The sequence below is a fragment of the Acanthaster planci genome, linkage group LG21 (genome assembly GCF_054643075.1).
Source record: "Acanthaster planci isolate LZ-2023a linkage group LG21, COTS_SCS, whole genome shotgun sequence".
NCBI classification, from domain to species: domain Eukaryota; kingdom Metazoa; phylum Echinodermata; class Asteroidea; order Valvatida; family Acanthasteridae; genus Acanthaster; species Acanthaster planci.
Window position 1 is genome coordinate 4892467 of NC_141797.1, and position 26337 is coordinate 4918803.

Genomic DNA, 26337 nt, shown 5'->3' on the forward strand with positions numbered 1-26337 from the left:
CACAGCGCTCGCTCACGTGGGCACATTCGCCGCAAAATAATGGAACAGTCATAATTATACATGTACATGTAATTGCAGAACCGCTGTGTGATGTCATCAAAATAGGCTTCTATAAATTGGATGCTCCCAACAACTTTTGTTTTCAGTTTGCCTGATACGAAGGAGGGCTTCAACTCATGCTTTGGACGTGAATAGCAATCTTTATTTAGTTTTTACATAATGTTTGAAATGTAACTGAATTTCATGGAAAGTGAAATTGTGAATTAATTACATGTACCAATGTGATTGATTTTTAATAACTGATAATGTGTGCAGGTGCTTCACAAGGTGTGTTACAAGATGTGAACCTTCCAGACTGTGCTGGAGGCTATGCATACCGAGAGAGTGGTCGAGTTACATCAGTCAACCGTAACCGATTCATTTACTGGTAACTATCACAGTCTGCCTATCTGTTGTCATGTACAAGTATGTACAGTGGAATCTATTTATAGCACTTTGAGAGTGACTACTGCAATGTAAAACTACGGCTGGCCATAAGTAAAAAAATAAAAGAGTAATTCACAAAATGCCTCAAACCCCCAGCAGCCATCGCAGCCATCAAAATACCAGATAATCTAATACATGAACAACGTAATACAATCCTCATAGGATGAATATACATTTCAAATGAATTAGAGGTAAAATTGAAAACCAACCAAGAGGTGATTTTTCTGCAAACTTTTGTCACCCGTACAAGTTGTAGGCAAATGAAATAGCGTTATACACATTTTACACAGTGCACAATGCACCTGCACCATACATGTTTAATCATTAATCTGAATTGTTAAGAATACACATGGAGTTACCACATTTATTCACTGGCTATCAAAGCATGTACATGTCAAGTAAAACTGAAATTTTTCTTCCATGTGCAGTGTAGAAATAGTCGTCTTGCATGTACTGTAATTGGAAATTCATGAACACTTCTTTCCCCTGCGCCGAAGCAAACTTCTGGCAATGATTTGCATGCATATCAGGGTTGTTAAAAGTCATGATTTTTTAATCCTTTTAAAAATCAAATTTTTAAAATTACATTTTAAAAATAAAATCCATAAAAGAAAACTTTGTCCTTCATTTATCAAAATCAGATTATGTATTTAAATCAATTTTTAGAAGTTGATGTTATAAATTGCCCAGAAGTTCAAGACATGAAATACCATGAAGGACCCACAGCTGGGGTTAAGTTTATCATGGTATGTTGAACTGTTTATTTCTAATGCAAATGCAGAAGTTTGCCAAGTCCAGTTACAGTTCCTATATGCTGAAATACATACATGTACAAACTCTTGGTCTGAATTAACTGTTTATGCAAATTTCAATGATAAAACAAGCTGATAAAAGATCAATGTCTTTGCTTCTTCAATTGTGTTAAAACTCTAAATGCCTTATGTAACATTTTGAGATACTATAAGTATACATCTTTTTTGCATTCCAATTTCCTTGATATTTGGCAATACTGGTTTCCTTGGTACATGTATTTGGCAATATAAGCCATGAAAAAAGAACACAAACTTGACGGAAAATGATGAGAAAAGTTTGGCTCTCTTCTTTCTCTTACTGTTGACAATCATTCTCACTATACCAGCATATCTGCCAGGTCTTATACCTTTCAACCAGTGAAAATAATCTTAAAATTTGGCTGCATCAAAAATGTATGAGTACAATATGTTCATTTCGAACGTCATATTTGACAGAGTTTGATGACACTAGAGAATTTTGACAAAAATGCATGGCATTTGAGAATGCCGAAAACGCTGTCACATGTAGTGCTTGAAAATTCCATGCGTGATGTTCATTTTGCCGCGTATTTTGGAGATATCCCCGCTAAAATTACGTCGTCATGAATTGTATTTTATGTCTCTGACAGCATTTTTTTTGAACGTCATTCAGTATGCCCGATTTTCTTTCAAGCAAACTTGGTCCAAAGAGAAAAATCATGGGAGTGTAGCCATTCTGTGGAGGGGCTCATGAATATTGAATGAAAAAGAGAGCGCACTATCTGGGTTGATGTCAAAGGTCAAACAGCCCACGATGCAGCAAAATGTTTCTCTAACGGCACTGTGAGATAATGACGGAAGCCACAAAATTGCCACGATCGGTATTTTGGACTTTCAACCCGCTCTCCCTTTCTTAAATTTCCATTTTTTTGTCACAAAATACCTAAGTTTACATAAGTGGGCGCCACTTTTTTGTGTTTCATGCTGCAAAAGTGTTTCCACAAATTTGAACAAAGTTCAACAATTTACCTCACTGTGCTCTTTTTATGATATAAATTGAATTGGCTAATTATTGGAGTTCTGTAGCCGTGTGATTCACTTCAGTCTACGGACAAATTGCCAGGTGTTGCCCATCTTCATTGAATGACCCATACCCCAAAGACTTTAAGGATTCTTTTACATGATTTTTTTGAATGATTTTTTTATCTTTTAAGCGATTCAATCATTTGATTTAAATTATTTGATATAAAACAAGTAATTTTGGTAAAAACACACTATTAAAGTCATCCGACATTCTGCAAAGTGCTGTTTTATTCTATTGACTAGTCCCTGAAGGTTTTTCCTACAAGTCTGGTATTGTTTGACATCTACTTCTTCCCTGTTTTTTTTTAGTTTCTCTTGAAGTGAAATCATATCACATCTTGTTTTTGACTGGACATCCTTTATAATTTAATGTAAAGCTTCAAGATTTGCACATGCACACATTGCGCAACTGCTTTGTCAGCTACTTGTACCTTTTTAAAAAAATTTTGAACCTTTGAAATGCTTGTTCTCATGCCAGAATGGGTGGCCATTCCACTAGGGACAAGCATTCTCCATGTGATTGCTGCCTGAGAATGGTCTGTTAACGAAGTGCACTGTGCCCACATTCAGCGCAATGCATAAATGATCTGATGGAAAGTTGGTCTTCTAGGGGAAAGATATAATGCAACCTGAACAGTGTGGACTTTTGAGATGCTCCCCAAATGATAAACTTGGAAAGATTTGTCACATTCTCTGTCTTATGCTCGGGGAGTTGAGTAAAATGGACATATTATTAACCCTAACACTCCTCAATCCTTCAGCTGTTGGAGGACTGAGGAGTGTTAGGGTTAAGGGAGGCAGCTTGGCCAATAGTCGCATGCATTGTCCTGAGCAGGTCTTCAATGCATGGTTAAGACTGGCCAAGCACATATTTATTCCCATTCATAAATACCTTTTTTTAGTCAAAGTGCCAAAAGAAGTCGACATATGATGGATTTCCAACAATTTTGTTTCCCGAACACTTCCGTCCATATATTCCTTGTGCAAGTTGTCCTAAAGAATCTCCTTATTTGGACTTGGTGCGTGTGGCGAGCTGCATGCACACAGACTCTTGGCCAATCAGAATTGATTAAAGTGTCTCGTATCCAGGTGGCAGTGTGTGATTTATGCAGTGGACATTATCACTTCTCAGTGGGCATCATCACTTCTCAGTGGGCATTATCAAATGTTAATACATGGTCAAGCTGCATGTTGTTGAATAGGGAGACTGACTGAGGTATTTATGAATGCAAGTTTAAGTGTGAATTACTGTCACATTGTATCTGCATGTACAAGAATCAGCAAAGTACCAGTTATTAAAGCTATTAAAGTGAGCAAAAATCTTCTCCAACTGTCACTGTGAGAAGATACATGTTTTATGAGGTCTTATTTAGGTGACATTGAATGATCTTAAATCATTGCAGGCGGACATCCCGTGATGTCTTGGAACTTGCTGAGGTGTCACTGGATCACAACCTGACAGGGAACACAGTTAGTCTCCATCTCCAGGATGCACCAATCCTGCCGCGCATCACACTGCATGAGACTAACTCTCACATGATCATCCTCGTAGCAACTATAAACAGTGTTCACCGACTGGTGTTGCCCCACCCAAATCGCCTTCCCAGACATGTATGTGGTTGGTCTCTGATGTCCCTTTGTCTTCCTAAATCCAACTGTGCTTTTTCTCAGGATTGTTTCACCATTGTAGTGGAGTCTATCACTGGTTAACAGTCAAATCATGTCCAGTCACAAGTAATAGGTATGAACAACAACAATATGAAATGCTTGTGACATTCTCAAAACTATTGAACTGACTTGCAATATACTTGTGGGGTCATGATGGATTAAAACATTGTGTTGCAATAGGTGAATGGGTGTGCTATGCAGATCTGAAGTGCAAAGAATGTGATATGATTTATAGAACAACTGTTAAATTCAGTATTCATAAAACACTGCTCACTATGTGCACCATGTAGGCTGCCCACTGTGGTTACAGTAAAAAGTTTGTCCAAGTTTAAATTACATGTAGGACCAATTAACTTTCCCTTTTTCACCTTTTTACTCTTTTTCTTTCCAGGATGTCTACTCCCGCAATTCATCGCTGCCATCCATCTTTGCAGATGTCTCCATTGCTAGCATCCGTGATGCTGCCAACTTCCATGTGATTGGTCAGGGAGGTTCTGCAGCTTATGAGTTTCAGACCAGTTCATCCTGGTTGACCAATGATGGGGAAGTAATGTTTGCCCTAGCTACCAATACAGGGAGTGTGGTGCTGGTGAAACTGCCTCCCATTGGGATACAAGGTACACGTTGTTCAGGATGACTTAGATATTATGATTAAGGGTTTAGATGAAAATAGCTCTGGTTTATTGAGTAGCTTCTAAACTTCTTTGGGGCAGAAACAACCCCAAATTAATGTTTCAGATTGCTTTAGGTATTTTAGAACATTGCTGAACAGTTAATAAGTGGGTAAACCTGCTCAAAAAAGTACTTGACAACTTTTACTGAAAAGAAAATGGAACACAAAGGTACTTGTTGGATCTTGTAGGGTCTTATAAGATTGGCAGTGCTGGGTCAGTTATTTTGTTTCTCATAAATCCTTGACTGTAGGTATTGTCACCCAGCATGAGTTAAAACAAGCCACTGTGATGCAGCGACTGTGGACTGGTCTGGTACCTGCTGCAATGAGGTGAAGTCAACATTATGCTTAGTAAAAGTCCTAATGCTTTGAATCATGAAACAACACCTGCAAAAATCAGGGATGCAAGTCTTGACTTCATTATGGATCAGGGATGCAAGTCTTGACTTCATTATGGATCAGGGATGCAAGTCTTGACTTCATTATGGATCCGGGATACAAGTCTTGACTTCATTATGGATAAGGGATGCAAGTCTTGATTTCATTATGGATCAGGGATACAAGTCTTGACTTCATTATGGATCAGGAATGCAAGTCTTGACTTCATTATGGATCCGGGATACAAGTCTTGACTTCATTATGGATAAGGGATGCAAGTCTTGATTTCATTATGGATCAGGGATGCAAGTCTTGACTTCATTATGGATCAGGGATACAAGTCTTGACTTCATTATGGATCAGGGATACAAGTCTTGACTTCATTATGGATCAGGAATGCAAGTCTTGACTTCATTATGGATCAGGGATGCAAGTCTTGACTTCATTATGGATCAGGGATGCAAGTCGTGACTTCATTATGGATCAGGGATGCAAGTCGTGACTTCATTATGGATCAGGGATACAAGTCTTGACTTCATTATGGATCAGGGATGCAAGTCGTGACTTCATTTTGGATCAGGGATACAAGTCTTGACTTCATTATGGATCCGGGATACAAGTCTTGACTTCATTATGGATCCGGGATACAAGTCTTGACTTCATTATGGATCCAGGATACAAGTCTTGACTTCATTATGGATCAGGGATACAAGTCTTGACTTCAGGGATGCAAGTCTTGACTTTATTATGGATCAGGGATACAAGTCTTGACTTCATTATGGATCAGGGATGCAAGTCTTGACTTCATTGTGGATCAGGGATACAAGTCTTGACTTTATTATGGATCAGGGATACAAGTCTTGACTTCATTATGGATCAGGGATGCAAGTCTTGACTTCATCATGGATGTTTTGGCAGTACGTGTATGGTAACTCAGGAATCTCTGTTCCACACTCTTCCCCCCCTTGACCCCATCCTAGCTTCCAGCCAGCTACACACTGAATCCTGCTTCTCTCACTGTCTCTTTACCCTTCTGTCCCAGCCATTTGTCCTGCTATTTTCTCCCTCTGCTTTGTCTGTTGACTCTCAATCCTGCCTCTCTCTTGTTTTGTCTCTTTACCTTCTCCCTGTCAGTGTTCCCCTCCCCTTGTTACTGCGCCTCACCTTCCCTTACTTTCACGTCTACCTCCTCTTAGGTATACTGCATTTTTGACACTGTATTAGTTACAAGTCAATTTCAATCCCGGTTCTTTTGCAGAACATCTAGTAAATCCACCAATAACCAACAGATTTTGGCATTATGAAGAAAGGAGCACAAACTTGTGATGGAAAATAGATAATGTGGCACAGTAGACATGGCACATGGATCCATTGCCAGTACACGGTGCACGTACAGGTAGCTTCATGTTCATGTACATTCCTAGCAGAACCAGTTGTGCTATGGATTCAGGGTTTTCTGTGGTATTACATCAGACAAATTTCATTTCTCAACAGTACCACCAGTGGTCAGATTGTGAAAATTTTTCATAAAACTCAAAGACACCGTTCAAAAGTTTCAGCAAAATTACAAAAATACAGACACAATGCAGACATGATTTGATAATGAATGTATGGTTTATTACACACTAAAAACAAAATAGTTTATTTTCAAGACTTTTAAACCGTTGAACTTCGTCTTTAACCTGAAAATTTGCCTCCAAAAAGTCACTTGAATAAACTGTTAGATTCGACACCTGAAATTTTCCAAATTTGGCAAGTACAGCTCGGAGTTATTGGAAGCTCATGCAGTGAAATCTCACATGTACACCTTATACATGTACATTACGAGTGCAGCAATTCACCTTTTACACTTACTTAAATTGTACACTTAATACTATTCAACTATCAACCAATGAGAAAAACATCTTTCAAAGGTCAGCTCAGGTTGTTACCATAATGACCACCGCCCCAAATTTGTCTGGAAGTGGTTGGACCAAGGCGTTTGTCCTGGTTCAGCTGATTTGCATATCACAGTGGCCACATGAGGTCACTTTTCAGCTTGATTTCAGTGTGAACGAACCGTTCGTGTACGCAACAGAGAAGCAGAGGTAGCTTATATGGTGCAGCTAATGATGAATACCTTGACCAAGGCTATGGTAGGATGAAACACCACTGAGGAGATCTTCAATGTCAGAATATTGTGGGAGATATATCTCTAGCACCAGCAGGCCTTGGATAGGATACGGCATACAGCCTTATAGGCTTCAATGAGGACATATAACATCAATGCTAACATTGGCCAAGTTATTGAATGCCTCAACGGTGAGGCTACCAGCACATCCCCATTGATGATGATTTTAGGAGATTGGTTCTGAACGCATTCGACAGGGTTGGCTACTCTATCACACACTCTTTAACATTTTTCTAGAAAAATGACTGAAGTGCTCAAAGACCACTTTGGTACGGTCAGTGTTGGAGGCAGATTTATCACCAACCTTCATTTCACTTAGGAGATGCGAAATACATGTAATAGCCAATTTGAAAGTATGCTTTGAAAAATGGCCAAAGCTTTTTGTATGGAAATCAATGCTGAGAAAACTAAGTTGACGACCAACTACACAAAAGGCATAACTGAAGAAATTTAAATTGGAGGGCAGAAGCTAGAATAGTTGTTTTCTAGTTTCTGGTGTCTAGGATTATTGTCACTGATGAAAGCTCCAAACTGGGATACGGTACTTTCCATGATTGCACAGACCACATCAGCCTTAAGTAGGATGAAGCCCGTATGGCATTATGGTAGCATCTCTGTAAGTTACAAAATGCAGTTGATGTGCTCCCTTGTCACACCTATCTTCCTTTCTGTTTGTGAAATATGGACCATCATTGCTGATCTAAGCAGAAGAATGTGTCATGGAAATAAGGTGCTTCCACAAGATCTTGGATCCCATGTGTACATGTACACCATGTGACAAATGATGAGGACTTGTAGTAAGATCACTCAAGCCAGTGAATCTTACCAAGATCTCCTGGCTGCTCCTGAAAAAAAAAGCATAGGGCAGAGGAGAATTAGGAGAGGTGAAGAGAGCTGGTTAGGAAATCATCAGTAGTGCCACAACCTCCATATACATGTACAGTATGATAGAGATAGGGAGATTAGTTACAAGAAGTGCAGATGTTAATATTAGAAAACCTACGATGCTTCTTGAGTTTGAAACAGAGAGATGGGAAGTGTAACTACTTAGATTTCTTAATTATTCTAACACTTTTGAAATGTGAACCCTTTTGTTGTTTTCTGTCAGACGCCTTTATGACTTTATTAGTAAAAAAAATTTCAAATGAAATAATACATACAGTGTATATGAGGAAACGAGGACGAAAGTGAAATAAACTTAAGAGGAGACAAATATATAAAGGACAAAAGAAGTGTATGAATAGGATGAAACGAATACATAAAGTACCAAACCAATCTACATAGAGAATAAAGGTACATTTAAAGGACAAAAGTGATTTGTATAGGACGAAAACTAATAAGTATATGACAAATCTCATATACAACTGACGAAACTAATAAATAGAGATTGCAAATAATATACATGTGTAGGACAAAACCAATACACCTGCATATATATAGAATGAAACTAATATTTATAGAACGAAGCTAAAAATATAGAACAAACCAAAAACAATAAATATGGAACAAAGCTAACACGATGAAGCACCGCCACCTTGACGCCAGACCGGTTATAGAGAGTAAAATGTAAAATATGTACAAACGAAAAAAAAAATATTTAGAACGAAAATGTAAAATGTATTAGACATAGTGCCATGTATCGACTGGTCGTGCCGTGCGTGTGCCATGCCTGACTCGGAAAGAGTTACACAGAAACTTGTCTTGGACAACCCTGTTTTCTAAGTAAATGCTTAGGAATTTTCTTAGCTACATGTACATTTCACTTTTTAGGACATGCAATCACTTTATGACAGCTGTTGTAACATTTTAAGGGAAAATTAATGCTGTCTGTAACTCTTATGGAACTGTTTCCCCGACATATGACTCTTGATGATACAGTGGATATCACAACATCGCACTTTACTAGTCATAGAGATTTGATGATACAACTGGAGCTGTGATCCTGAACCATGGCTCAAGAGTTGGAAAATGTCTGTGTACAAGAAATAGTTGACAACCTCCTTCAAACCCTGCTTTCCATGAATTAATTGCTACCAGTACTCATGTTATACCTACTGGCACTGGGCGTAGGCCAGTGATATTCACACAATACCTTACACTGGCAGTAGTGCCCCTGGCTGGCACCAGAGGCTGACTGTCAACAATGTGGTCAATCACGGTCGTCATGACCTGGCAGCAACCCGCAACGTTACAGTGTGAGTGTGGCCCTAACATGTTGGAACAATTCAGAAAGCTCCGCATCACTTCAGAAAAATTGAAAAAGCTCTGCATCATGGTTAGGAGTGACGTTCATGAATCGGTCAGTAGATGGCACTTCATCTTATATATTTTACGTTTTCATTCAATGTATAACACATTATCTATATATTTCACATTTTGGTCCATATCACCACCGGTCTGGCATTGAGGTGGCGACGCTTCATCCTATTTATTAGTTTCATCCTACATGTATATAGTTTCATCCTCTGATAATTTTATCCTACATACATGATATACATTGGTTTTGTCCTGTATATTATTTCATTCTCTTTTCATTAGTAACCCTAACCTTCCACACAGATTTCAACACCAGTAAAGTGTGTGTGGGTGAGTTTGTGGCATTGGGTACTGGTAGCTTTCTATCTGGGGCCAATGTCACAGAGCTGCTTAAGCACAAAATTTGCTTATGTAGAAAAACCTTGTTTGACAAATCAAGTAACCAGCCAAAACTCCATGTGATGTATATTGTTTTGGGAATGTAGTTAGCTGTTTTTGTTAGCATGACAATCAGACATGACAATTAGGGTTAGTTTTGTTGTTTATACATGAGTTTTGTCACATATTTATTAGTTTGTCCTTTAAATGTACTTTTGTCTATTAGTTTTGTACTTTATGTGTTAGCTTACATGTATGTCTTTTTTCGTTCTTTATGTATTTGTTTCATTTTAAATTTATTTCAGTTTCATCCTGTATCCTGTTCCATCCATGTATTAGTTTTGTGATATATATTTTTGTTTGAATTTTTTTGTACTAATAAAAGTCATAAAGGGTGCCTCATAGTTTTCCAGTTTGGGGATTTTGCCTCCAAACTGACTTTCAACCCTTTGAAATATGACCAGTTTTTCTTGTAGGATATTAAAAGAGGGAGTGAGTTCATAGATCAGGGATCTCCCACTTTTGAACCCTTACCTTAACCTGCTGACCCATGGCCTCTTTTTATCCCATTTATAGGAGAGGGCAAGAGTCTTTGGATTCCACCACCAGCTTGACCCTTCACCCTTTGAATCATGACCTTTTTGCATTTTGTGCATGCAAGGACCATAAAGTGAGAATGTGGTCATGTAAGGTATGCACTGAGAATCTTCGCTTAACAATAAGCCATTAGCGAGTTAAATTTGAATAAAATCGGATTATCGGATTGTTATCGGATTGCACATAAACATAACAATTTGAATTCCCCATACTAAAGACACTGTTGCTATACCTCATTATTCAGGACAAGCTTTTACATAGCAACCACCATCTCTGAAATGGACTGGTTCCTTTGTGCCTTTCTTATTCATTGAGAACAGTGTATTGTTGCAAGGCGTCTCTCATGTAACTAAGCAAAAGCTTGCCCCGAATCACGAGGTATAGCAACAGTGGTTTTAAGTCAGTGGGCTTATCATTAAAAAAGACCTCCATATGCAATTTCAGGTACATTCTTTGAAAATTTCAGGAATTATTCCTAACCCCCCAAAAGAATTCAAATCCGGTTGATGTCATTTTTTTTCTTCTTTTTTCTTTCCATTTTTTTCCCTGAAACCGAAAAGAATTCAAATCAATTTGATGGCATTTTATTCTCCTCCTGGAAAAGTGTTTTTTAAGATGATTTTTATCAAGCCGCAATGCAGATGACGCAATAAATCACTGTCAATAACCCAATTGAAGTCTACCTACTAATTGGGAATTCTTCCCATTCAGACTGTATTTAAAAAATCGCAATTGGGACTGTAGTGCAAATGGTCCACTTACGGCATCAGTGGGATGCGGGCACAACCAGTGTATGTCAGTTGATCAGTGCAAGCGTACTGCTGGCATGCGATACGTGATGTAAACACATGACTGTACGGTGCATGGTGAACACTGCCTACGCAGATCGCTGTGTTTATTGTGAAGAAATTCGCTGCCGCTTGTCACAAGGAAACAATCTTTATTTTCCCGTCTTTGTAAAAATCCTCTGTGAATACAAAACCAGTCATCGAACATGACATGAGTCAAGTGTTACTAAACGGGGTAAGTGGGTGTTTTTTAGCTTGTTTGATTCGAAATATTTTGATCCGATAGCGTAAACTTGGCTCAATAGTGTGAGTCTCAATGTTGTCGTTTCGTTTTGTGTTTGTACAACACAGCAGTATACATGATACCAGACCAGCTCTCTGCATTTTGATCATTCACGAAAAAAAGTAAAACCCATTCCGACTGTGTTTTTATCCATCCTGTTGATTAGATAGCGTGTTCAAAATGTGAAATTATATCAACAGTTGTCACTGGTTCTGTGAAAAATTAGTAGGCCTATGCAAAGATCCTGTAGACCCATAGTCTAGATACTTTGCATTCTTGTGCATGTACATGTACAGGTGTACACACATGCATGATGCGTATGTATATGTACATCGACAGTCGTGACACTGATTCAGTGATTGGAAGTACATTTTAGCCGACTGTTTCCTTGCTTTGTGTTGTATATGTTTATGAAAACCATGGCTGTAGATATCATTGGATAGGCCCGTGGCTGTGCTCTTTGACACATTTTTGAAGTTTGATTACATGCTTGTACACAGAAGTCTCAGTTACCATGGAAACTGAAGAGCCTGTTGCCAAAATCAAAACAACAGACTTCAGTATGTGCATAAAATGTCAGAAGGAAGACAAAGATGAAAAATTGTCAACTCCCAAACTGTTGTCCTCATATGAAACTTTTTTGCAAAATGTGAATTTGAGGGCTGAATTTTGTAATCCTGACTTCATTAATATTGCAAAAAGACTGTGAGGATTGACACATCAGGATCTTGCAGAGAAAGATGCAAAATGGGCACAGGAACGTACTGCTACAGTGATGTAACTTCAAGTTGTAAAAACTGAAAGAGACAGAAAGAAGTGACCCCCAGGCCAAGAAAAAAGGTTGTCCATCTTCACCTACTACATGCACAAATACTGGAAAAGTCACTAGATCAGCGATTGAACAATTGAATCATCCGGAGTGTTTCTTCTGTCAGGGAACAGATAGCTCTAATTATAATGAAAAGAAGCATGTGTGCCAAAGCGCAAGTTGTGGAAATGCAATTAAAGAGATTTAGGAAGGTACGGCTTGCAGACGCAATACCAGATGGGGACCTGCTGTCAAGGGATGTAGTGTACCACGACACTTGCAAGATTGGAGCATGGCATAAATTTGTGCAGGATCCTAAAAGATATGCAAGTCAGACATGTGTAGACACAAGCCTGGTCATTTCAGAGATTGAGTTTTTTGATAATGTGCAAGAGCAGATTGATTCTGGGGAATACATAACCACAGTTCAGGCTGAGAACTTGTACAAACAAACACTGGAAGCACACAGTATATTGAATTCAACAATAACACGCAGAGCATTAATTGCTAAAATATCAGAATATGTACCAACCATTGTGGTATCACAACGACAAGGGTAACATGCCAGGTGTACTGCGCCCTAAACAAGCAGGACGAGAGGCAGTTGATAATGCTCAAGACGAACGATCTGATCTGAATTCAGTCTTCAAATGTGCAAAGATTAATCAGACGTGTTATATCAAATGTAAAAAATGAGAAGCTGTGGAGCTTCAGTGGATCTCTGGATGGTTCGGGTGACTGGTATTCCTGTTGAACTTCTGACCATAATAAAATGGATACTGCATGGTCATAAAACTGGATGGTTCGGGTGACTGGTATTCTTGTTGAACTTCTGACCATAATAAAATGGATACTGCATGGTCATAAAACTGGATGGTTCGGGTGACTGGTATTCCTGTTGAACTTCTGACCATAATAAAATGGATACTGCATGGTCATAAAACTGCTACAACAAAAGCTTGAGAGCAAGTTTTGCTTAATTTGTGTGTAATAATCTCACAGACTACCATGCAGGAATGTAAGACTTCAAGACAAGTGTCACATGTGACAACATCTGAGTCTGCCTCCTCAGATACAAATGGCATACTGTACAAATCCAAATACATAAACTCGCACATAGTGTAATTAACGTAATCTGTTTTGGAAGGATCGGCCTGTTTTTTCTCATCTCTGAAGCGGTAAGCTTAAGGAATGACCAACTAGTATGCAGTGTATATCGGTACATGTATAGCCTACGTTATGCCAAAGAATTAGGCTAATGAATAAAGATGTCGAATCTGGTTTAAGATTATTTGGATCTTGACCTGTGGAAAAAAGACATGTAAGTCATTTTGTTTTGTTGCTATCTGAAGCCTTTCACCATAGGTCATGCCCATATGGGCTGCCCTAAGCTTAATACAGTGCTCCCCTTTCTCATGAAAAAGTGTGACACACCCCAAAAGGGGGAACAAACAAAACAGATATGTAATCCAAATATGTTTTGTACATGCAGTTCACTGTACTGGATGGCAATAAAAGAAGTAAAGACACCAAGATTGCCCATTTCACCCTGATTGTCCACGAATGGCATCTGCCCCCATTTATATCAATGTGGCCCCACCCCCAAAAAGGCAAAATCTTGGACTTTTAAACTGTTTTTATATAGCCCACAGTGTCCCCTCAAAATATGAAAAATGACAGTTTAATTATCCTGCTAATTATTTTACATATGAAGTCCCCCACATTTAAAGTCCGAGCCCCGCCCATAGAAGGATCAGGAGAAAAATGGCGAGTAGTGTTGAACTCCTTGAGGTATACGTATGTGATCCTGAGAGTTTCAAAGAATGTACCCCAAAATGAATATGGGCCACCACTAGCCCACAGACTATTAGTATGGAGAATTTAAGTTATGTTTGTGTGAATTTTAAGAACTCAGTTTACCAGACTTGGGTCAAAGTTAACTGGCAAAAGGCTTACATGTAGGCTGCATCTGAATCTCTTGTCTAGAGCTAGGTCTAGGTCTTCGCTCCATTGGAAATGCGTGGAGACGCGCAAATAATAGACCTAGCCGTAGCTCTGGAAGCCCGTTTCGGACATGGCCTCATTGTCAAAGGCCCGTTAACTTTACTTTGTACAAAATTACAACACTTTTCATTTTTGTTTTTGACTGCAGTGTTCTCAGCTGAGAGTCCTCATTTTTATCTCATGCCGTATTCTTTTCAGAGTCAATCATGTGTATTGACCGTTGATCTTGTGGACTACATTCCAACCTCTTCTGGTCTTACTGACCAATCAGTCACCAGGCATGAAATCCGGACTGCCCTTGGTAGTGACCAAAGAACACTGGTCCTTGGATTCTATTTGAGCTTTACTACACAAAGCCAGGTACAGTAAAGCAATATAATGCAGGATTTACATGTACGGCACTTGGGACAGTTTAATGTGAAACATTGTGGTACCTTCAACCATCTTTGGTGGACACAATATGGCCGGTTATAGCCTTCAACCTACAGATTCTTAGCCATTATGAGCACAGTTTGGTCATATTTTGTCTTGTTTTGGGCTTACCCTTTAGGGGACGGTCCTGTAAAGGATTTTCAGGGCACACCCATTGCTTGGTTTCACACAAGGCACTGTCTTGTTTGCGAATGCATAGTTTCTGATACTACAGCCAGTTCTTCGGGATGGACAGTATAAACTCATTCAGGTGGCACTCCTCAACGATGACCAACAGAACACCCTGGTAGATTTTGGCCTGACCCTGAGCACCCTCTGGGCAGTGTGGAATAGTCCATCTGGAGAGACAGTGGTTAAGTTCACAACATATGAGGGGTAAGTTGTCTTAACAGCTGATGGAGCCTAGCTTTCATGTATACATGTTTAATATCATTGAAATACAATGGAACAGTCCAGTATAAAGTCATGTCCACTGTCCAATTCATCACCTCCAAATGAAAATGGAAACAGCCATTCTAACTTAGGTTTAATTTTTGCCATTTCAGTTTGTGTAAGTTTGTTTTAAGAGTGTTTGAATTTACAGATGGTCCTTGTGATGTTTGTTCAATCAGAATATCAGTTGGTGAGCGTTCATGGAACTCTGTCTTCATGGAACCATTTCACACTCCGGATATTATTGTTCCTCCATTCCTGGAACCAAGGGTAGGTTGGGGATGTTGAAGTTCCATAGGCATTGAACAGTGGTGCGATTGATAAGATCCTCGAAAGCAGTGTTGGAGCTTAGTCTGTTAATGCAAAATGCATTGAAAAGATAAACGTTTTGACCATTTTCAAACACCACAAAAAGTACATGTAATGTTGAGACCCATGTGTACAATTTTTGGAATGAACTTTAGCTTTAACCAAGCATTACGATGCACGAATAATGTATCTCAAGTGTCTCCATTGTTAAATTTCACTGTAGGTATCCAGCCAATGTTTTTATTTTTCTTGTATTTCTTGCAAGAATTGTATTGGATTCTGTTTTTGTCTTTGTGTCACCAGGAGGCTTACCTTGATAACATTTTCCACCCTGGCAAATTCTCTCTGCAGTCAGTGTCACGAGCTCTAAATGTAAGCAGTCAGTTTGCTGTTAATTCATCACAAACCATTGACCTAGGCCACATCTTTGATCATAAAACTGTTCCCTTGAATTGAGACCATTTTTAAAAGAAAGTGACTTTTGCTGTCTGATGTCACTGCCCAGATTTACAGTCGATCCAGTGGTGGTGCCTATACCCCTCTAACTGACCCCAGCCTCCTGACACCAGAGCTTCTACATGAAGAGGTGACCACTGTCATGGAGGTGGAGTTACAGCAGAAGGTGGGCGGCAGTGAGATGTCACAGGAAGAGTACCGAGAGGTGGTTGAACAGAGCTGGTCCCGCTTCTACACCTGCTGTGTGCAGTACCATGAGGTCAGGGGTTGAAAGCCAAAGATGTCTTAAGTTGAGGCCTTGGTATTAAGGTCTTTTACCTGCAACAGTGGCAGATGTATATTTGATCACTTGGGCCATTGAAATCTCCTGTAGTTTTATTTGGCTAGCAGAATTAGAAGCCATTATTGTGGTGGTACACTGCTTGTTGACAGGTGGTACTCTTGCCTCTTCAACCAGTAGAACCAGTGACTTGCTAGCACATTCCTTCATGGGGTGGAGTGATGCAATTTACCATGTTTCCAATGTAACTCGTTCATTGAAAACAATCATTTTACAAGGGTATGGTAGGCATTTAGTTATAGTATTTTGTGAAAAGTTTTCTTTACTTTTTAAGCCATTCTTAGTGGCAATTGCAAGTTTTGTTTCATGCATTGGATTCTGTTTCAAAGTGTTGATTCTGCAAATTCTGTCCATTTTCCGTGATGACGGAAAATCATTGGTTCTAAATAGGCATTAACATCAAATAGATAGCATATTTTTTTGTGCCATCTGTTTTAATTGCACAAAATCCCACATGTATTTTGGTGTTTTTTTTTACTTCTGCTACTATAAAACTTGACTTTGTTTCCCTTTGCTTCATTGAAATCTCATCTGAACTTCTACTTGCAATCCTTCAGGGTCTGCAGTTTTACAAAGTTGAACGCATTCAGTTTGGAACTGCATGCTAGAAGTAGATTCAGGTCTTTGCCAATTGCAGATAAATGCAAAGAAACCAAAACACTGGGCAATGGGTTCATGGATGAGGCGACAGAAAGAAGCGACATTCAGTCAGAAAAAAATGACTTTTCAAATGCCTACCTGGCCTGATCTTGGCCCATATATGTTTTGTTGCAGGTTGCCAGCAAGCCACATGGTATCATGTTGGACCCCAATACAGGGATGGTATGCCTCCTGAAAAAGGTCAGCAAATGTTTCAGGGTCATTGACCTCAACCTCTAGCTGTCTCAACTAGCTTGATAGATTCGCGCCAAGCCACTGCAACTGGTTAAAAGTTTTGTTGTCGTCATTGTTTTGAGGCACTTGGTGTATGTTGTTGGATTGGAGCAGATTCTATAAGCACCCTTTAAATTCATTCACCGTTTTGCACTGAAGGTTGTGTAAACTTGAAACAGATGTCTGTGAAAATTATTCTGAAAACTCATAAAGTTGATCAGCCAAGGTGTATTTGGCAGTAAAAGGTGATATTTAAAGATTAAAATTAGTTGAAATTGATATGTAATTGTCTTTACAACTGATTTCTTCCTGGATTAAGAATTTCATGCATCAGATAAGTTTATAGAACAAACAGTGTCCTGATGATGCGTTGCAGTTAATTGTCAATTTTTTTCACTATTGTGTTCCTTTCAGAATCTTCTGTCTTTGCTGAGGCCATGTGATGCTGTAGAACATCTGTATCTAGCGCCCCCTAGAGGTGTCAGTACACAAGATTTTGAAGCTGTTCCATTTGTCATAACAGGTACAAACTTCTCTTAGGTTAAAATTATGGCCTAAAGGACTTAAAATTGTGTTGTTAAGCATGTGTTTTGTCATTGGGATGGTAGTATGATAGAGATAACTGCAGAAATCGCATAAAAATGTTACCTCTTAAGCCTTGCCCCGGTCAGGTTCTCTCTTGGCACTATGCAACACAATGCAGTGCAATCAGATTTGGTGGTGCCATGCAGTGCAGTGGACAAACACCAGACTTGGCCCTATCAGGGTATGCATTGTACTCTGCCACTTTTGTTCACTGGTAAATGGAACACTATCTTTTCACCACTTACACAATTTGTATGGAGTTGATAAACTTGTGTACACATTAAAGCACTTCCTGCCGGATGAATTTGCATATGCGGGACAAGTTTCCGGGCAATTTTCCATTTTCAAAATTCTTACTTGGCATATGCAGGTTACCGACACTGTGCAGCTGTCTCAAAATGAGTGCTGGTCCCTTGCTCTTGACAGGGGCGTCTGGAGGTCACTACGACCCTCTTGATGGTCATGTGCAAAATGATGATGATGATGAAAATTCTTACAATTTCTAATTCATAACTTCATTTACTGGATGTTTGCACCTACACAAATGGCTCTCTGGTGGCTTCTCTTACCTGACAGGCAACCTCCGTTGACACCCAAGTATTGCAGCCAGGTCTGCCACCCAGTAAAGGGGGTCCAGATTGTGCGGTGTTGCATAATTTCCTTTGTTCCCCAAATTGGCGTAGTACATTGCTGAATGGCAGTGGTGTCAAATGCAGCCAGATTAGAATGTAGTACTAGTGGTACTGTATCAATCATCTCTGGAGAGCTGGAGCACTTTTGTCCCGGCTGATAATCTGTGGGTGCTGAATGCACAAAAAGTGGTATACTGTTTCAAAACAATGACAGATTACCTTCACAAATGCCAGCTGCAAAAGGATGGCAATTCCCTGCAGCTTGGTCTTTTGTTCCGAGTATAGTCTTTTGTTACAAGACCCAGCTCCTTTGTCCGATTTCAGGCACCCTTGGCTAAGTGTACAAACCCAAGGTCTCCGGTACTGGGAACCCCGGCACTGGGAACCCCCGCACTGATGCTGTACAGTATAAAAGCTCAGAACTCAGGGATTATTATTTGCTGGTCTAATGGCAGTATTCACCTGTTCAATTCTGGGACTTAAACAAGGGGTAGAGTATGTTGAATTGCGAAATGTAGGTGTACATAGATACACCATCTCTGATCAAACTTGTGCCCATTGAATGTGTTTAGACAAGTCTAACCAGTTGGTTGCATCACAGGTTATCACTAGCTGTGTATTTCATAATGCATTTCAGGGAGTCGGCACTGTATATTAGCAATAAATCAACTACAGACAGTTAAACCTCAACTTTTACATGTAGCCTGCAAGCATTAGGTTCCTGACAAATCATCCACTACTTAATACTGATTTAATGTGCTGCAAACAACTTCAACTTTTTTGAAAGTATTCTTAGAGAAACTTTCCCTCTGGCCAACAGAAAAGACTCTGTGTCGAGATCTGATAACACTCAGAAATTGTGTGAAGATGATATCACAGACATTGAGCCCAGAAATCAAGATGTCCTTTGAGCATGATGTGTACCAACTGGAGAAACCTGACCTGATAGCCCAGCAGATTGCAGGAGACCTTCTGGGGTAAATAAGCTGTCACAAATTTGTTAGCAGATTTGTTTTTAGTAACGGGTAGGCAGACCACTTAGGGAAGTCACAGATTTTGAAGAAAATTTTGAAGTAACACCTTTTTGAACCCAACCCTCTGTTGGAACTTTGCCATTTTGAGATATTTGCCTTAGGTATGGTGACCATTTAGATCCGGTAAGGGAAGGGCCCCCCGGTAAGCTAGTCCGGTAGCAAAAAGATTTGAGCTTCATTTCCAATTCCGTCTTCTACTTTCAACCAAACATATTTTTCACTGAAAACACAGTTACATGCCCTCAAACATATGACATGGACTCCACACTAAGCTGAAAAGACTAAGCTGTGTTAAAGTTCTTTCCTGAGGTTTACTTCTTGAAGTGGTCCATTTTCCTTAAACTCCTACTGAATCTGCATCGCTCGTTGATTAACTCAACGGTTTTACATTTATGATCGGTGTACCAGTCTTGAAAGTCTGGATATTGCATTTTTGCCTGCTGGAAGCGAGCATGATTTGCTGGTACCACTGTAATTGACTTGTCTCAACCACTGCCCTAAAGATCCTACCTTTCATGCAAGCCTGATTGCTATTGCAGCCCAAATGTATCCCCATGTTTGCAGTCCAATCGTTGATTCTTTGTGGTGGCCATATGACCAATCTGAAGGAAGCTTTGTGCATAGCACGGCTAAAGCCTGGTTTCTGTTGCCTGCCCAACTGCAGCTGAAGCATTCCCGGTGTGCTGTTGGGAATGCACCATTTTAAAAAGGTAAAAAAAGGAAAGGTGATGGAATAAAAGACAAAAAAACGCACCAATTTTTTTTTTCATTTTTTCATATACTCAAACATTTTGAAATGCAAAATGTTCTGCCAATAGAAATGATCGTGATCAGAAAACCACCGTGCCCGGCACTGGCCAATTGAGCAAGCACTGTACGCATCGTGCCGCAGCATGCGAGAGAAATGTCACAAAAAGTACACAGTTTTGGTGGTTTCGGATATACTTCTCAGTGGAATAGAAAATTTTACGTACATAATAAAAACATGAAATATAAGGAAACAACCACTTATAACGTCTCCAATAGCTACTTTGGGGGCTAGTAGTGTTTCAATCATGTACGTGTGAGCAAGACTCGGCAACTTTCATTGGCTTGAAATCCAGATAAATTGACTTTCTTATCCACTGAGGTTTGAGTTATCCAACGTGTAGAATGTATAAACTTTTTCCTCCCATAGTATCTAATACATTTATAAATGAGTCATTCTGTCCGCGTGTGGTTTAATGGAAGTTGAAAAAAAATTAGTGCATATTTTCGGTAAAAGGTATGTCTTTTGAGCGAAGGCATGTCCGAAAAACTGTTGATCTTCTACGCTTACGTATGATGGTGCTCCTGGCAGTCAGAACATAAATGTACTCATCCCAAAATAGTGTTCAGCTAAAAAAATTCTGGACCAAGCCCGATCCATTCATGGAGTGCCCTAATTGCATGCATCATTACTCTTGAAAAAATCATACCTCGATGCAAATGCTGGCACTGCATGCCATGGGAAGTTAAACGTTCTTTGTTTTCCTGTTTTCGTAACACCCACTACTTCAAAAGAATAGAGATAGGGAATATTTTAAACCTTCAAACTCCCCATCAGTTAATAGTCGACACAATACAATCCACCTCCAGCCAGCCGCAGGAATTAACACTTTGGCCAGCTCTTGCAAGTAGGCTGTAATCCTGAAATTTGTCCTCTTTTGTTCAGCTCTTGCTGTTCTATGAGGGGCAATAAACCGATGCGCCTCACTGACTTCAAAGGGCATGGGTCAGAAAGGCCTGTGTACTGGACTACGGCAGGCTGAATACCGGCCTGGCTTAGTACTGGGACTGGGTAGGGTTGGGCCCTTTCCATACCGGATCTAAATGGTCAATGTCCCTTGGCAATACCGCCACCGGCGTGCTTTTTCACAGCCTCAATCCTTCAAATCCCGCCACATTGTAAGAATGTCATGATACGTATATTTGCTTTGTACTTCCATATTTATGTGATATGGCACCATTTGTAAAGTAGTGGGGACTGAGAGGGCCGGATGTATTCATGTACATGTGTTTGCACATACATATGTACACGTTAGGTACAAATCATGCTAAGCCTTAAAGGTGCATTGCAGATAAAGTATACATTAACAGTACATCTAAATGAAGCCAGAGTTATAGGAGAAAAGGCAACACAAAATGGGAAAGAAATAACACTAACAATGCAAATGCATGTGTTACTGCTTCACAGTGAGAGTATGGACAGTACCCAGGTACCATCCATCAGCTTTGTCCAGCAATTGACTAGCCAACTTCAGTCCCTTCAAGACCCTGTACGGGCTGTGTTGACACTCCTTAATGCCATGGATCTAGCAGAGGGTAACCCCATGTCTCTCATGATGGAGGAAGGAGGTAAGACTTGTAACCCTGCAACCCTTGGCCTTTAATGCTCTGGTACATTGTCTATGTAAGAGGGACTTAATCTTACCAAGCCTTCAAAAGTGTTCCCACTTATGTCTTGCTGTCATTTTGACTTGCAAGCTGTCGGTCTTTCTCAAGGACAGATTGATTAAACACACCTGAAAAATTCAAATGAAAGTGCTAGAGTCGATACTTTCAAAGGTGAGAATATTAAAGTAGAAACGACCTGAACAGTACAGCTCAATATCCGATTGGTTTGGAACTTCACAGATAAACTTAAAATGCATATATTTTTCTGCATGCTAAATTAAAATTATCATTTGTCTGACAGTTGAAATCTGGAGGTAGGCAGGGGAGGAGGCTCTTGACCCTTTGTCTGTGAAGTTAAAAAAAAGTCCTTGAAGGGTAAACCCTCCACTCCCTGCATGTTTTTGCCATGCACTGTCCTGATTCCTAAGAAGAATGTGCCTCCCACTGTTAACACCTACTTAGTGCTTCTATGTTAATTATCTTGGTATAACAGCAGTTGGTGATTCTGTAGAACATTTGTCCAGCCGTCAACTCTTTGCTAGCTCTCAGGGTGTAGCTGTCCTAGCTGCTAGCTTCGTCCAGATGTCATTCACAAGATACCAGCTGCTTAGAGACCTACTCATCTTGGAATGTGCCATGGTGAAACTTGGTGATCAAGTGAGCAGAAAAAACTCATTTTGTGTTCTGTACAAGAGATTTTGTATGGAAGGGTACTCAAGAGATTGCCCTTAGAAATTCAGTGAGAGGTTGTAATGGTTTGAAGTTGGCAAAATAAAGTTGATACGTGTTCTGTGAATATAAGAGAATAGGTGTGTGGGGTTACTCAGACATACACACATTGTGGCTTTTGCCAGAGGAAACCCAGGAATTGATGATTCAAGTATCACTAATGCAAGGATTTTCAGGGACAGTTTCACAGAGGATGTGTATTGGCAGTGTGTAGTCACAGCAAGTGGGTTGAACTGTTAAACTTCTCATTCTCACACACAATTCCGTGGAGTTGGACAGTGTGTTAATCTAGAACTTGGCCAATGTACATGGCCTGTCATCAGAGCAAATAGCATTTCATGTCAGGGCCTTTGAGTGTTGAAAAAGATGAATAACTTGTGAGAAGTATCATAAATATGTACAGTACAAATGACTGTCATGAGTCAGTCTTGTGCTTGACTTCAGGTTAACTATGACTGAGCGTTTTTTCCAAAAATGTTGTTATTTGGTAAGAAAAATCCCACTGCTAGAATCCATAATTTCAAGTCATTAACCCTAACACTCCCAAATCCTCCAATTTTAATACAATTTTACATACACCCTAGGGGGTTAGGGTTAATGGAATATTTTTAGGATTGTTTTCTTTTGGGGGGGTTGAGGCTTACATTCCCCATCAGAAGCTTTTGATTAATTCAAGATATCTCATTCTAATTATTTTAGGCTTCTCTTTCATCGGAAGCATTAGATGATCTAGAGTCTGACATCATCTGTGAGACTGCATCCTGTCTCCTAGCTTACTATTCGCTGTTTTGGGTCGGTAACTGCGTAGCCAGCACTGTGCCTGCAAATTCTCTGTAAGTTTTTTACAGCTATTGTGTCATTGCCCTATTGTTGATTTCTTTGTAAGGCTGCCATTGTTAGTGCATGTACGGATCTTCTAATCATTGCTTTTGCCTTAAATGCTTTACTATCTCCAATTTCATGAATATCACAGGGAGGCCAACCTCAGACAATTTGCTGCGCTAGAAATTTCAGATAGCACGGCTGGACTAGCCCTGTCCCTCTCTCAAGCCCAGTCACTGGACAAGGCCCTGACCCCTACATTAGCAGAGCTGTTCCTGGAAGGGATTGGTGGTTCACAGATGAGGTCAAAGGTCAACCAAGATGGGTATATGAAGAAGAATGAGTGTGAGGTGTGGATGGAAGTACTGCGACCTTGTTTGACAGCATTGGCACAGATGGTGTATCCTTGTTAAATGCCTTCCTCTATTTCCTGACTTAATATGAAGAAGGAAACATGTTCCAGACCTGAACTGCAGGTGTTATTTCTTGGAATTATTCTGGATTTCAGGATGTTTGACCCAAATTATCGTCAGTGTTTTCACAAAGTGACAAAAACCCCCCATATGATGCAAAACAGACATTCCAAGATAAACACTTTTGAAAATCCTATTTCGTGACTTATTTTTTATTGCATGGGTGTTATGCATTCAGGAATGTTGTGCTGTCATAAAATATGAGAGTTTTAAAATGCTAATCTGCAGTAAGTTGCAGAAATATTGTTTTAATTAAGCAGTAACCCATCAAAGAAACTTTTTTCACTTCTTGAAAATAGCAAAACCTGAAGGTCCTCATGTTTTTCCTATTGCATTGTACACATTTTTTCACTTTGTGAAAACATAATGTATGTTAAAACAATGGTTACATTTGTAACATTTAAAGACTTGCGCATGTGTTTATGTTCAGCGTCATTGGGGTGCATGCATATACACTCTCATCCTGTGGACTTTTAGAATTTCAGTTATTCAGGACTTGGTACATTCTTGCATTTTGTACAGAACCCAAACATAGGATTCACAAAGTCATTTTTTGTTAGCTTTTCAAAGTCTTTGAAAGTCACAATATGTTATTGTAATGATTACAATGTCTCTGCAGGATGTTGCATGGGTTGTTCCCATCTTACAGTCTCACCTCTGGAACCTGTTGTTTTGGACTTTTTAAATCTTGGTTTCATCTGTGTCTCAGACTTCACTGAAACACAGTTAGTTTTAAATATTTACAGAGGGAATCAAACTCTCCAGTCCTTGGGTGCCTTCTGTAGCAGACAATGAAGGTGCATTGCTATGAACTCTTGGGATGGAGTTGAAGATGAAACTGAGATGTGGGAACTGCCTGAGTCTAGTAATAATTGTTTAATGCTGCAAGGAGGTGCCAAGGTTCACTTCAGGTTCAGTTTCAACACGGTTCGGAAATTGTTTTGCCAAACTTTGGTTCAGGTTCGGACATGTACTCACATGTACAATGTACATTGAGACATTGAAGAGTTCATTGTGAATGGAGCTGGAGTGCTGCATCGGCCACTGCCGCCTAGCAAAACCAGCATTCCCTAGCCATTCGGAGTTGCCTTCGAGCACGAGTCCAACTATGATCAGCATCCAATCAAAATTCGTTTTGTGACATAACTTGTTATTCATTTTTCCTTCTGCTTGCTTTTTTTCATCAAGTTTTCTTCTGTACATTCTGTGCGCTATCAGTGCCATGCCATAATAGAGCTGAACTGAACCGACCAGTTTGGTTCGGTTCAGTTCAAAAGTGCCATATTCGATGATTTTTGGTTCGGTTTGGCTGCAGCACTACTTAAATAGTCCTTCATGAGCTGCAGGGCAGAATAATATTGTTGGTTAAATGCACATATTGTATGAAGGGAAATCAGCTACTTGAACCAGTCATGATGACTATGCAGGATTGTATGGCACTACTGTTTTTTAGCCAATTGTTTTCAGTATTTAGCCAGTGTGTTTGCAAGGCAGTTTCATGTCATTGGCCTGTGCACTTACGCTGGATGCAATTCTACTAAGTTGGTATGTTCATAGTCCCATTGATGCAGTGTTTAATCAAAACTTCTGTACACAGTGAGTGTGGCTGAAATGTCTACCCATTTTTTCCTTGACTCCACCCCTTCTCCAGCTGGCCAATCAGTGGCAGTTTTCTCTTTCCAGAATTCTTGATGGGCAAATGTCAGTACACTCAGTTGCAGGTTAGTTTTTTAGATTTTAGTTCATTGGTTTTGTGAGTGCTATGTCTTCTTGTTATAGATTCTCATAAAATCTTTGCCTGAGACATTCTTTTCTTACAGTTTTAACTGAGCCATGATGGATTCCATCTTAACATTCTCTCAGATTTCATTGCAACACCAAAGTTTTTGCACTTGTATTTTCCAGTAATTTTGACACTGGTTTTATGAAAATTGGGTATAATTTTCTCATGACATGGCCAATCAAATGTACTTTTACCAACACCTGTGCTCATTGCTGGGGCCTTATATGCAGGCTTGCAACGTTTCCTCAGATCAGCTGATTTCCTCATTTTTCACTTCACACTGGTCCCATTAGGAATTGAAAAACACTGTACAAAATGTAGGAAATATTGGAGTTTCCTGGTTTTTTTTGTTTTGTCAAAGTTGCCTGCCTGTATATGTGTGAAAGTGTATAAAACACAGTAACAAAACTCTTTAATGGACTAAACTGACACTTTACAGATGTCAGTCCATGAGACCTCCTCTTTTTGGTGATGGAATTGTCATAAAAAGAAGGTACATGTTGAATGCTATAGCCCTCTACATTTCACTTTTGTGTTTTCAGGGATGTTTGTGATTTTTCTTAAAGCATAGCCAGAGAATTGCTAGAGAAGAAAACTTCAAAGGAAAAACAGTGGAGAGCAAGTAGTGACTACCTAGTGAAATTAAGATTGATGCCTCTTGAACATTTGAAAATTAGTCT

The 26337-nt window shown here is 39.6% G+C and overlaps 1 protein-coding gene across 2 annotated transcripts in view; it reads left to right on the plus strand.

Moving 5' to 3' along the window:
• Positions 1 to 26337, plus strand: part of LOC110981590 (nuclear pore complex protein Nup160-like) — a 42479-nt gene that overhangs the window by 1041 nt on the left and 15101 nt on the right. Inside the window, exons 2-19 of one of the 2 annotated variants that reach the window (XM_087131068.1) lie at positions 316 to 427; positions 3743 to 3950; positions 4399 to 4624; positions 4932 to 5010; positions 10439 to 10553; positions 14541 to 14702; positions 14974 to 15149; positions 15386 to 15476; positions 15819 to 15887; positions 16021 to 16230; positions 17086 to 17151; positions 17599 to 17707; positions 19222 to 19378; positions 21651 to 21811; positions 22344 to 22507; positions 23279 to 23412; positions 23553 to 23801; positions 25526 to 25595. In XM_087131068.1, the coding sequence (XP_086987194.1) occupies positions 316 to 427; positions 3743 to 3950; positions 4399 to 4624; positions 4932 to 5010; positions 10439 to 10553; positions 14541 to 14702; positions 14974 to 15149; positions 15386 to 15476; positions 15819 to 15887; positions 16021 to 16230; positions 17086 to 17151; positions 17599 to 17707; positions 19222 to 19378; positions 21651 to 21811; positions 22344 to 22507; positions 23279 to 23412; positions 23553 to 23801; positions 25526 to 25595 (2558 nt within the window). The remainder of the gene's footprint in view (positions 1 to 315; positions 428 to 3742; positions 3951 to 4398; positions 4625 to 4931; positions 5011 to 10438; positions 10554 to 14540; positions 14703 to 14973; positions 15150 to 15385; positions 15477 to 15818; positions 15888 to 16020; positions 16231 to 17085; positions 17152 to 17598; positions 17708 to 19221; positions 19379 to 21650; positions 21812 to 22343; positions 22508 to 23278; positions 23413 to 23552; positions 23802 to 25525; positions 25596 to 26337) is intronic. The other variant, XM_022239253.2, reaches the window with a different exon arrangement.